Source organism: Mus pahari, chromosome 6 (assembly GCF_900095145.1).
Source record: "Mus pahari chromosome 6, PAHARI_EIJ_v1.1, whole genome shotgun sequence".
NCBI lineage: Eukaryota > Metazoa > Chordata > Mammalia > Rodentia > Muridae > Mus > Mus pahari.
In genome coordinates, this window is record NC_034595.1 from 69,294,223 (window position 1) to 69,305,466 (window position 11,244).

An 11,244-nucleotide genomic window follows, 5' to 3' on the forward strand; every position below is an offset into this window, starting at 1 on the left:
TAGCACACACCTGTGCTGCCAGTACAAATAAGTTTAAGGCCTTCCTGAGCTACATGAGGCCTTGTCCCAAAAAGCTAAAAGATCAAATTGCCCCAGTAACAAGACCCGGTAACATAGGACTGTAATCTCAACCAGTCAGGAGGCATGGAGATCAGGAGTTCAAGGCCTGCCTCAGCTATAGATAAATCCTATTTCGTATCTTACAAACGTGAAAGGACTGGGCGGCGGTTCCACAGATACAGCTAAGGCCCTAGTTCCAATGTCCAGTTCCAAAAAGAACTCATTTCAACTCTCAGAAACGCTACTAAAATGTTCTTCTCAGGGGACCAGGGATGGGGGGTGGGGGGACACACCCTCTGTGAGTTCCGGGCAGCCAGTGCTACACAGTGAGACACTGCCTCAAAAAGTAAAATGTTACCTCCATTCTAACTGTAATTCTATGTCAGGTTTTCTTTCTATACTTTTTTCTATTATATTTTTTTCTATTTTTTTTTTTTTTTTTTTTTTTTGGCTTTGACATAGGCTCACTGTGTAGTCAGGACCAGATTTGAGCTCTAGAGACCCTGGCCTTAATCTCTTATAAGCTGGGTTCATAGGCCTCATACCATGCCCTATACGTTAATCAAAACAATGTATAACAGAGTGAAAGAAGAATTGACTTGAAAAAGATTCATAAAACTGGAGAAATGTGTCAATATGACACACACACACACATAGACACACACACACACACACACACATCAAATAGTATTGAAAAGATTAACTAATCTTAATTTTAATTTCTAATAGAATAGCTATTGATAGGTAACATTCACAAATACACAATCTCTTAGAACAAAAGACACTCAGACAGGAGCAGTGTTTTGAGTTAGAGCCAGCAACACTTCTCAGCGCGTGCGTGGTAAGGGAGACATCCTGACCTACAGCACTGTACCAGGTCTGGCTGAGAGCTCACTAGTCCCTGCCCGAGCTACTGCCACCGATCACCCTCGCCTTCACAGTAACACTCTGCCTGGTAACTAACTGTGGTGGTTTGAAGGAGGATGGCCCCTAGGCTCCTTGGTCCTTACTTGGTGGATACAACCTTGATGGAGAAGGTACCCCTAGAGGAGGGCTCTGAGACTTCAAAACACTGTGTGTGTGTGTGTGTGTGTGTGTGTGTGTGTGTGTGTGTGTGTGTGTGTGTGTGTGTAAACCTGTGTCATCATGCTCACCCCCATGCCCCTATGTCCTACCTGCAGGTCAACATGTGAGCTCTCAGCTGTTCCTGCTGCCATGTCTTTGCACCATGGACTCTGAAACCATAGGCCCCAAATTAAGTGCTTTCTTTTATAAGTTGCTATGGTCATACTGTTTTGTCAGAGCAACAGAGAGTAACTAAGACACTAATTAATATGCTTTTGGTGATGATGTTGCTAATATAGTATAAATGTGTGAAGAATCATTAAGAAAAAATGGCTTTGCCCTTCTGTGTTGGGCACATGGCTAGCACATGAAAAGGAAGGGCCAAGGCTGGGAACCTGAGCTAAGCTCTGAATAGCAAGCCAGGAAAGCCGGGCTCGGGTCCAGGTAGGGCTCTAGTGTTTCAGGTGTTGATAAAGCTTTCTTAGGTAGTTTCTCTGTAGCTCCAGAGCCATCACCAGTGAAGAGCCCAAAGCAAACTACATACACACCCTGAGAGGGCGTGGCTACATACACATCCCGAGAGGGCATGGCTGAAACAAGGGTTAGATCGTTCTTTTAAAGAATCACACCGGGCAGTGGTGGCGCACGCCTTTAATCCTAGCACTTGGGAGGCAGAGGCAGGTGGACCTCTGAGTTCAAGGTCAGCCTGGTCTACAGAGTGAATTCCACGACATCCAGGGCTACAGAGAAACCCTGTCTCGAAAAAACAAAATACAATAAAAGAATCCCACAGCTTTAATGCAATGAAACTATATCAGCACCAGTTAGCTTCCAGAGTGTGAGCTTGTATCCTGAACTAGATGCTATCAGAAATAATTTGGTCTGAGATATAAGCATATTTCAGTGGACTGCAGGGAACACAGACTCCTCTGAACTCCTCAGGGAAGCTGAGTGTCCCAGCATATACACTCTTCCCTGAAAGGGAACCTGGGAATAAAGGCTTCTTTCTGTTTGGGAACTGACCAAGGGCAGGCAGAGAGGCCACAGCCACCCCAGCTGGCAATACTGAGAAGATGCCCCAGTCCCAAAGTGCTCCCAGAAGCCGCTTTCAGGCATTACCACTATGTCCTCAGGATAAAGGTTGTCACTGAAGGAGCCGTCGTCAAAGTTGACTTCGTAGAAGGTCTCGGTGGTGAGTCTGACCACCTCGCACTGGTAGAAGCGCCCGTTCTTGTGTTTGCTGATGACCTTCTGGCCCGCCGTGATGCTCAGCAAGGCTCCCTTAGCACGCTAGAAGGAACAGCCTGGGTTAGCCTGGATCACACTGACAGACAGTTCTATAAGCTCCCCTATGGGGGCTGGGGGAAGTAAGTGTGACAAAGGAAAGACCGAAACAAACGGAAGGCAGAACAGGCCTTTCCGGACACCTACATTCCAGTGACAAGCCACTCACATGAGCTCTGAGTTCCAAGCCAACTAGTTCTTGGATAATACTGCCTTTTTCTTTGATAATTTTGTTTTGTTCTCCAATTTATAGCAATGCCCTGCCTCAGCCTATGTTATCCTCAGTTATGTGTCATAGCATCTGGATAGAGATGCAATAGGTAGCTGGTGCCCTGGGTCCCAGATCCTGAACATCACTAACCAACCACTACCTGGGCATTAGCTCTACCTCAGGAGAAGGGCATAAGGACTGAGACCCTCTGGTCTGCACAGTGAGTTCTAAGGAAACCAAGACTACAGACACTGTCTCAAAAAACAAAAGAAAACAAAACAAATGCCAGCCACTGTGACAGGCACAGTGACGTCACAGCATGCCTGTTTCAAGATGAGAGGTGTCACCTGGAGAATCACCTGGAAGCTAAGTGGCCAGCTAGCCTGGGTGGGGGATGCGACCATGTACGCTCCAATGTATGCACAGCTGCACACAAACGACTCGAAATCCCGGCCTTCTACAAGGTCTCCTCACTCAGAAAGAGAAGGAAACATATCCCCTGGGCACTGTTCCCTTTCTATGACTACCTGCCAGATTCCCAGAACCACCCTGAATGTTCGTTCTTGTAAGACTACTCCTCTGTTTCTGAAGCTATGATTCTACGATTCTACTCTAACTCCCCTCTTCTCCCTTGGGGCCTGCCCAGGCCTCTCCAGAATTCCACAGGTCACATCCCACACGTCCTGCACATGTCACTGCCCTCCTGTGTGGCAGAAAATGTCCAACTGTCAGAGGGATCAGCCCTCACCACTTACAGAGCTGCTCTGACATCCCAGGCTCTTGGGTGAGGATGCACAGGAGACTTAAGCAAGGGAACAGGTAAAGCAAAGAACCAAGCCATGGTTTGTTAGTGCCACTGAACTGTGAAGGCCAAGGCAAGAAGTGGGTCAGACTGAGCCGTATGTTAATTGCTAACGTATTAACATTTTCTATCAAGGATATGTGCTGATGTAATAACTTGGCAACATGCAGAGAAAATGACCCTGAAACCTGTCAAGAGGACTCTACCATGGTGCCCTCTCACCTCCAGATTGGGAATCTTGTGGCGGAAGCACGTGATGAAGACCACAAAGGGCCAGTCGTCGGGCTGCATCATCACCCCTGCAGCCTGGGCACAGCTCACGTGGAAGGCAGTGGGGCAGCGGCCGTGGGAGCACTGCACACAGCAGCCGGCATTCCGTTTTCTCCGCTTCTTACAAAAGACACACTTCTGCACAGGAGAGAGAGAGAGAGAGAGAGAGAGAGAGAGAGAGAGAGAGAGAGAGAAGAACACGATTCCATGGAATGGCCATCCATCTCTTCTTGTTTTCCCTCCGAAATTCACAAAACCAAGCCGTCAGAAGCCAACCCCCCCCCCCACACCACCCCATACATGGGAGCACCTAGGGAGCACCTGCTCTACTCCTATGTCCAATGTAAAGTCCTCATGAGGCAATTCAGCCGTAGAGGGGAATGAGACTGACCAAAGCTAAGCTGAAATGCACTCAGCAGCTCCCCAGACTCATCAGCAGGGTAGCTATGCAAATCCCAAGCCCACTCTGGCTTACCAGTTTGAAGCGGGGCAGAGGGATTTTGCTCACATCCACTGGACTTCTTTCAGCAATGTTGACAAACCTTGCTTCTAGAATTGCCACCGCACATGAAACATGAACCCATCTGCCAAAAGAGGAAGCTTCTGTCACCTGTTTCTATAGCCCCGGGGGCCTGCTGACCAAACTTCCTCTATCACCCAGCATGACTGATGGGTCACCCAGGTCCCAGGACTTGGGGGGAAGTGTCATTTACCACCATACATAGTACTATGCACACACTGCCCAAGGCCAGTGCAGGGGCAACCTGCTTATGCCACCTCCTTACTCTGGCAAATAAGCAGAACCTCGGCTGATGGAGAGTGGTGGGCTTTTCCCTCCCAGACACCTTTTAGGACACAGACATGCCCGAAGTGGAGAAACCCAAGACTGCGGAATAATGGGGTTCCACTGATGGTATGTGTCAATTGCACAAGGCCCGGTGTTCAGCCCCAGCTAGATCGACACATATGAAAACCTATAGGAGCCATGGAATCAAAAGTCTGCACTACCATTGGGGATGGGAACAGGTCTATCCTTAGAGGGTAGAACACGGATCAAGGATTAAAGGGCAAAGGTGAGAGGTTCAAGCAGAGCCATTTCCACTAAAACAAAAAAGTTACCAGACAGGCTCTGCCTGCCCTGGGAGAATTACAGTGACCACTAGTAACAGCTGTGTATCTGTAAAGGAGTGAGGCACAGCCACACAGCCACCCACCATAAGCAGTATGGGGATCCTGCCAGGGTGGGAGGTTGGACACCCGTGGGGTTTTATTCAGAGGCCGGTTGCTGTCAGCCACGTGTGCTGTGCTACTCTCTACACAGAAGCCCTTACAGAGCAAACCCTCAACAGCTGGTATTCCTTCCTCAGAGGAGGTAGACCCAAGACAGCACAAAGATACAACTCAATGAGAATACTTGTATGGTGGCTGCAAAGTCCAGAAACTTCTATAACTCTAACAATGGGTGGCCTGCCTAAGCTCACCTCAGCGCCCAACAGTTCCCCCCCCAGGACATCTGCCTGATCTCCACCAGCAGGTCTAGCCAGGGAGAGTTAACTCTGTGGGAAATGCTTGGCACTGTATTGTCTATAATCCCAGTCTGTGGGAGGCTGAGGAAGGAGGATCAACAGTTAGATGCCAGCAGGGACTACACAGGACATTTCAGGAGACCCTGTCTTGAAAGAAAGAATGAAGCAGGACCAGAGAACAAACTCAAAGGTTTAGAGCACTGGCTGCTCTTCCAGGGCACCTGGGTTCAATTCTCAGAACCCACATCATGACTGACAACTGTTTGTATCTCTGGACCCAGGAGACCCAAAGTCTTCGTCTGGCCTCTGTGGAAACCTGTGCACAGGATGCCCAGAGATGCAATGCAGGCAAAACGGCCACACACATAAAATAAGTTCATTGTTTTTTTGTTTTGCTTTGTTTTTTTAAAGGAAGGCAGGCAGGCAGCTGTGACCAGGTCAGTGTCCTCACTTCCAGACCACAAAATGCCTGTGTCATTTTCTCAGGACCGTCACCTCTCAAAGGACACTGCTTACATCTCTGCCTCTGAGGAGAAGGTGAAGTGAGACAGGCAGCCTAGGGCAGTCTTGCTCATTCGATTCCAGCCCCGTGTCATGGGCTGCCCAAGTCCTCATCACCCCTCAGGAGCAGCTCCTGCCCTCGAAGCACTGCGCATGCTCAGAACTGGGCCTGGGCGTCAAACTCCCCAGAGAACTCACCTGTCGTCGTTTGCTCTCTGCAGGGCCCCTCCACGCAACGAGCATAAACAGCAGTCCTGTCCAGAAAGCAGAAGGGAAACGGTTACCAACAATTCACTACATACAGTCTGCCCGCCTGAGACTTCCTGTGGACAACGAAACCCTGCCAAGAGCAGAGCAGCGGCAGGTAGGCCTTCAGGTACATACCCTGCAGTCGGGACTCCCCTGAAGGAGACAGGCCTTAATGCATAATTAGAACTACATAATGAACCATTTGAGCTCCATTCTGAGACTCCAAACCAAGGGAGTGGTGGCCGCTCCAGGGACAGCTACCTGATCTTCCCACACAGCTCTCACACAGCTCTCAGATCCACTGGCTCTGACATCTCGGAGTACCAAATCCTAAGCCAGCTGCTCTGGACATAAATTATGTCCATCCTGGAAAGAGGCTAGCCCCAAAGCCACCCCAATCTCTGAAGACGATGGGAAAAGCATGGGGACACTCACTTCCTCCAGGGCATTGGCTGAACATCGAGAGCACATCCATTCTTCAGAAGCCTTGGCAGGAGGGACGCCATAGCAACCTAATAAGAACAGCAGGAGAGCAAATGCAACCCAGCCCAGAAGCTGCCGTTGGAATGCAGATGCACAGTGCTCTTCCATAGACACCGCTCCCAAAGATAGTGAACCATACAGAAATCCCTGAATTCCGGCCCAGAGTCCCCAAGGCTCAACCACACAGTGAGGTCCCAAGACCCAAGAAAGTCAGAAACTGTGGATTCACTGGTACATCTCCCTAGTATGTATCAGGGACTAATCTCTAGATACCCACAACCCAGGAGACCCCAAGTTGACAGGCACTGGGATGGATGCTGGAGCCACAAGGCCACCAGCCACCAACTTCCCAAGAAGACATAAGCATCCTTTGCAGCAGGAGACTGGGAAGGCCATTCAGTGAAGTTTCAGAAAGCTTCCCATGAGAGGAGGTGAGAGGTACTCACTGGCGTGGACCCGGACACTGCACTTCTTGCAGGACACTAGCATGCTGGTGCCATCCTCCTCTAGGTAAGGGGTGGACAGATTGATGTCTGTGCTGCAGCCAGTTGTGGTGAAGCACATTTCGGGGATCAATGGCTTAGTCCTCTGAGTCTGGGCAGCTGGCTCTGAAGCATTCCCACAGTTCTGACTGAAGGCTCCAAATTCCACCTAAGTGAACGGCAGAGAAGGAACGGGCACAGGGCGGTGAGCGCGCGGCTGTGCTCCTAGCCCTCCACCTGCTTCATCAGCAGAGAGCTGGGCCTCTTACGGGTATGACTGCTGCTATAGCTCCCGGGTGCACAGCCATTATCCTGAAGCTACTAATTGAAGTTACCTCTAATGACTCAAATTCAATTTCTCACAGCAGCATCAAACAAAGGGCCCTGGGGGACAACTGAGAAAAGGGAGCAAGTAAGAGGCACTTGGGACTTGAGTCTTCCCAAACCAAGTGATAATACAATTCATGGAGACACCAGCAGCCAGGCCTATCCCCCAGGTGCTGTGCCACATGGCAGCCCCACTCAGGGACAGCACCCAGAGTCTGTGCTCCTAACGGAGCAGCACTGACTGCCTCTGCTGGGCCATGTCAGCAGGTCACCTGAACTGTAGCACTGTCACATGGCTGGGTCCCCACCGGTGATTCCTGGCTTGAGGGCTCTCTAGAAAGAACATTATGTTTCAGAGTGCCCTTGGCAAACTATAGTCACTACAAATATCCTCTGGCTTTGCCACTGGATGGTACCATGATCCCCATTCCAAGGACAGAGCCTGGAAGCGTGTCACCCTCTGAGCACTCTGGCCCCCACCTAGGAGATCTGCTGACAGTAACAATCAGGCAGTCACGTCCCTCGCAAACACGGGCACAAACAGTTCTTTGCTTTGCTTCCAGTTAATACAAAGAAGTAGCTGTTGACCCAGCATGTGGGTCTAGATGCCATCCTAATGCAAGCATGAGCCTGGGCCTTGCCAAGCTCAGGGCAGCTGGGCCACTTCAACTGCCATAGGGAAACTGCCTACCTACTGCCATCCTGCATAGGACCCATGGGAGCTGGAGTTGGCTACTCGGCACCTGCTGCTGTGAATTCCTGTCTGACCTTCTGGAGCTCGACCCAAAGAGATCCACGAGGCGAGGTCATCATTGGACCGGCATGGGAAGCCCACAGTTGAGCCCAGCCGTCACTGTGGCAGAGCCTCTGCCCTCCCACCTCCCCGGCCCCAGCTGCCTTCTGCTCAGGCAGCACTCACTATGACAATGAGGAGGAGAAAAAGAAAATGGCAATGAGAAGACCGGGCTCCTGGCCCAAGGCTGATGTCAAATGGGAAAGAAACTGCATTCTTGTACCCTAATTGACCAGGACTGCATAGGATCAAGCAGAAAGAGCCCCAGACCAGGAAGATAAGAAGAAACATGCTCTGCAAACAGCAAGGTCTGTGTCATAAACAAGGGTCACCAGATCAAAGCATTCTTAAGCGTTATCTGCCTGGCATAGCCACGCGAGCATTAACAGAAAGAGGATGCTGGGGAAAGGCCCCCTAAACACAAGCAGGGACAAGCCTCACACCCATAATTAAACCCAGCTTCCTCCGACTGCTGACCCAGGATGCCTGGCAGCAGCAAAGCTCACTCACCTGGTGGTAGGTCTGGAAGATCATACACACAGCGCAGTGAGGGGCCTGTTGGGCCATGATCTCATTGAATTCCTTTTCAGCCTCAAAGTTCGGGGGTCGGTTCTGCCACAGCTGGCTCAGAGGCTTGGCCCAAGCCTCTGTCTCCTCAGCCTCTTCCTCGGGGGTCAGCTGCTCAGAAGTCTCTAGAGGAGGAAACAGAAGCAGGAGTTAGCACCAGCCTGCACATAGGAGGAGGAGCTCAGCCAGCGCCCCTGGTCCCAGAGGGTGATAAAAGGCAAGGGCCAAACAATTACCAACAGACTCCTTTTAGGCCCAGGTGACTTAACTGGGATGTGAGCGGGGACATGGGGGACTAGCCTGGAGGACCTAGCTGGGATGTGAGCAGGGACATGGGGGACTAGAGTGGCTGTGGCAACTGCTTTCTCTGGTCAGACTGGCTCAAGGTCTCTATTCTTCCTCATGTTCTGGATGCTCATCCCACTCTGTCCCCTGTAACAGCTGCCACATTCAACCCTCTGCCCTCTGTGGGCAGCAGAATAAAGCAGCTGCCTGCCAGGAACTATGCTGTTTGCTGCCTCCAAAATGCCAGTGAGTTAAGTCCATCCTCCTCTGGGCTTTCCCTTCAGTTGTCCCAGGGAAACAGGCCGAGACAGGACTGGTAAGGTTGAAAGGTATTACATCATGGCCCTTGGTCTTTCCCGCTCACTCTGGAAAGTCCGGGTTGTGGGGGAAGAACAATCTGCCTGTTTGTAGTGGCAGGACATCCCAGGATCTCACGAGATGAATCTTCTTCCTAGCCATTAAATGTCTATGTCAACCAGGAGCTTGTGAGTGGAGAACGCGCAGGCATAATCCAGCCAGCCAGGAAATAAAATTGGCTATTGCATGTTCAAAGACTGGGAGCGAGGGAGGAAAATGCTGATCATAGAGACCATCAAGTATTGTAAAGCCTGAACCAGCAACTTGCTGGCCTTCCTCAGAGCCCTGGGCCATAGACTCCTCATCTCTCTTCACTGTGCAGGGCTGCAACGGGCCTCACAACTCAGGCACCCTTAACCACGACCAAGAAAAAAATCCTCCTCTGGGTTCATCTTTCCAGAAGAGTGAGACTCACTGCAGACTGGACAACAGCAGAAGTGTTCTCACAAAGCAGTAAAGGCGCAAAGCCTACTAGTTCCTGGCACACACGCGGTCAAGGAGCAGGACAGAGCCTTAACGATTCTGACGCTGGAGAGAACCCTGATAGAAGCAGGAGCAAACATCAGGACAGATTGCTGCAATAAACAGGTGTGGTGGCTCAAGTCTGTAGGAACTGCTGTTGCATGTGGAGATGAGAAGCCCCTGTTATCTATCCCTCTCGCCATGATTCAGTGGCTGACAGGAAATTGGCTTTGACAGTGCGCCCATCAGGCATTGCCATGAGACTACTGCTCAGGGGACTGTGTATTTGCAATCCACTGCAGTGCTACTGGCTACAATAAAAACACTCCTTCGCCCAGAGGCCCGAGATCTCTGCAAAGAAGCCTAGAGTAAGCTGTGGTGGGCACACCTATCCTAGGTGCCCATCTGCTCACTCCAGGCAACTCTGGCACAATGCAGAGAAGCCATTTCTTCTTCCACCTACATGGTCAGGTTTCATCTACAGGGACCTGGCAGCTGCCACTGTGCACAGCCAGCCCCTATGAAGGGCCACTGTAGCGTAAGTAGGTCAGTGTGAACGAGCCAGACAGCCTCGAAGAGCCCAGAGTGCCTGACCCAAACATCAGGGACCAAGATGGTACAGCAGGGACAGAAATAGACAAGCTCATAGCCCCATCTTCACATACTGACATCTGCTCTACTCACAAAGCCAAAAGTGGCCCAAGCCATGACATATGTGAACACTGAATGCCAAGGGGAGACTTCCGCTATGTTAAGTGAAAATTGCAGGGATCAAAATTTTAACAGTTTACATATATAAAGCTTCACAAAGCCTTATAGTCAAGACATGTGCATCACACTGAAAATGTTGTAATTCAGATAAAAAATGTTTTTTTAAAAAAGCCAGAGAGAGAGAGAGAGAGAGAGAGATGGTGGCTCACGCCTTTAATGCCAGCACTCGGGAGACAGAGGCAGGTGGATCTCTCTGAGTTCAAAGCCAGCCTGGTCTACAGAGTTCCAGGACAGCCAGAGCTAAACCGAGAAACCCTGTTTCAAAAAGAATAAATGAAGACAGTGAAGAGACCAGATAACCACATTCTCCTCTCAGGGACACAGCCGGTGTCCAGGAGAAGAGGAAGCTGCCAGAGCAGGCTGTGCTGTGCTGTGCTGGCAGCACCTGAAAGCAGGAAGAGGGTCAGGAGCTGATCAAGGCCAGCCTGGACTATACCATACCCTGCGTCGATAATGTACCAGCAGGAAGAAAGCAAACAAACTCACAGTGAAAGTTCTGAAAACAATGAACACATGGGGGGAACACACTTTGCTGTGACTGAACAAAAAGTAGAGACAGATGACATCAGTTACATAATTCCAAAAGGACATACTCAGACAACAGTCAGACCTGCCTGGAAGTATACGCCCTCAGCATTCACGTGGTCCTCTTTGGATAATTTTTCTTTTGCCTCTTGAAAACTTTTTTTCCCTACAGTCTGTGTCTCTTTGTTTGATTGGTTAGTTTTTGCCTTTTTTGAAACAGGGTT

At 50.2% G+C, this 11,244-nt stretch overlaps 1 protein-coding gene across 4 annotated transcripts in view; it reads right to left on the bottom strand.

The window, feature by feature from the left end:
- Positions 1-11,244, bottom strand: part of Kdm4a (lysine demethylase 4A) — a 47,441-nt gene that overhangs the window by 3,133 nt on the left and 33,064 nt on the right. For all 4 annotated transcript variants that reach the window (XM_021200301.2, XM_029539800.1, XM_029539801.1 and 1 more), the window contains 7 exons: positions 8,564-8,745; positions 6,898-7,102; positions 6,404-6,480; positions 5,918-5,973; positions 4,168-4,276; positions 3,645-3,830; positions 2,245-2,415 (listed from right to left, as the gene is read on the bottom strand). In XM_021200301.2, coding sequence (XP_021055960.1) covers positions 2,245-2,415; positions 3,645-3,830; positions 4,168-4,276; positions 5,918-5,973; positions 6,404-6,480; positions 6,898-7,102; positions 8,564-8,745 — 986 coding nt within the window. The remainder of the gene's footprint in view (positions 1-2,244; positions 2,416-3,644; positions 3,831-4,167; positions 4,277-5,917; positions 5,974-6,403; positions 6,481-6,897; positions 7,103-8,563; positions 8,746-11,244) is intronic.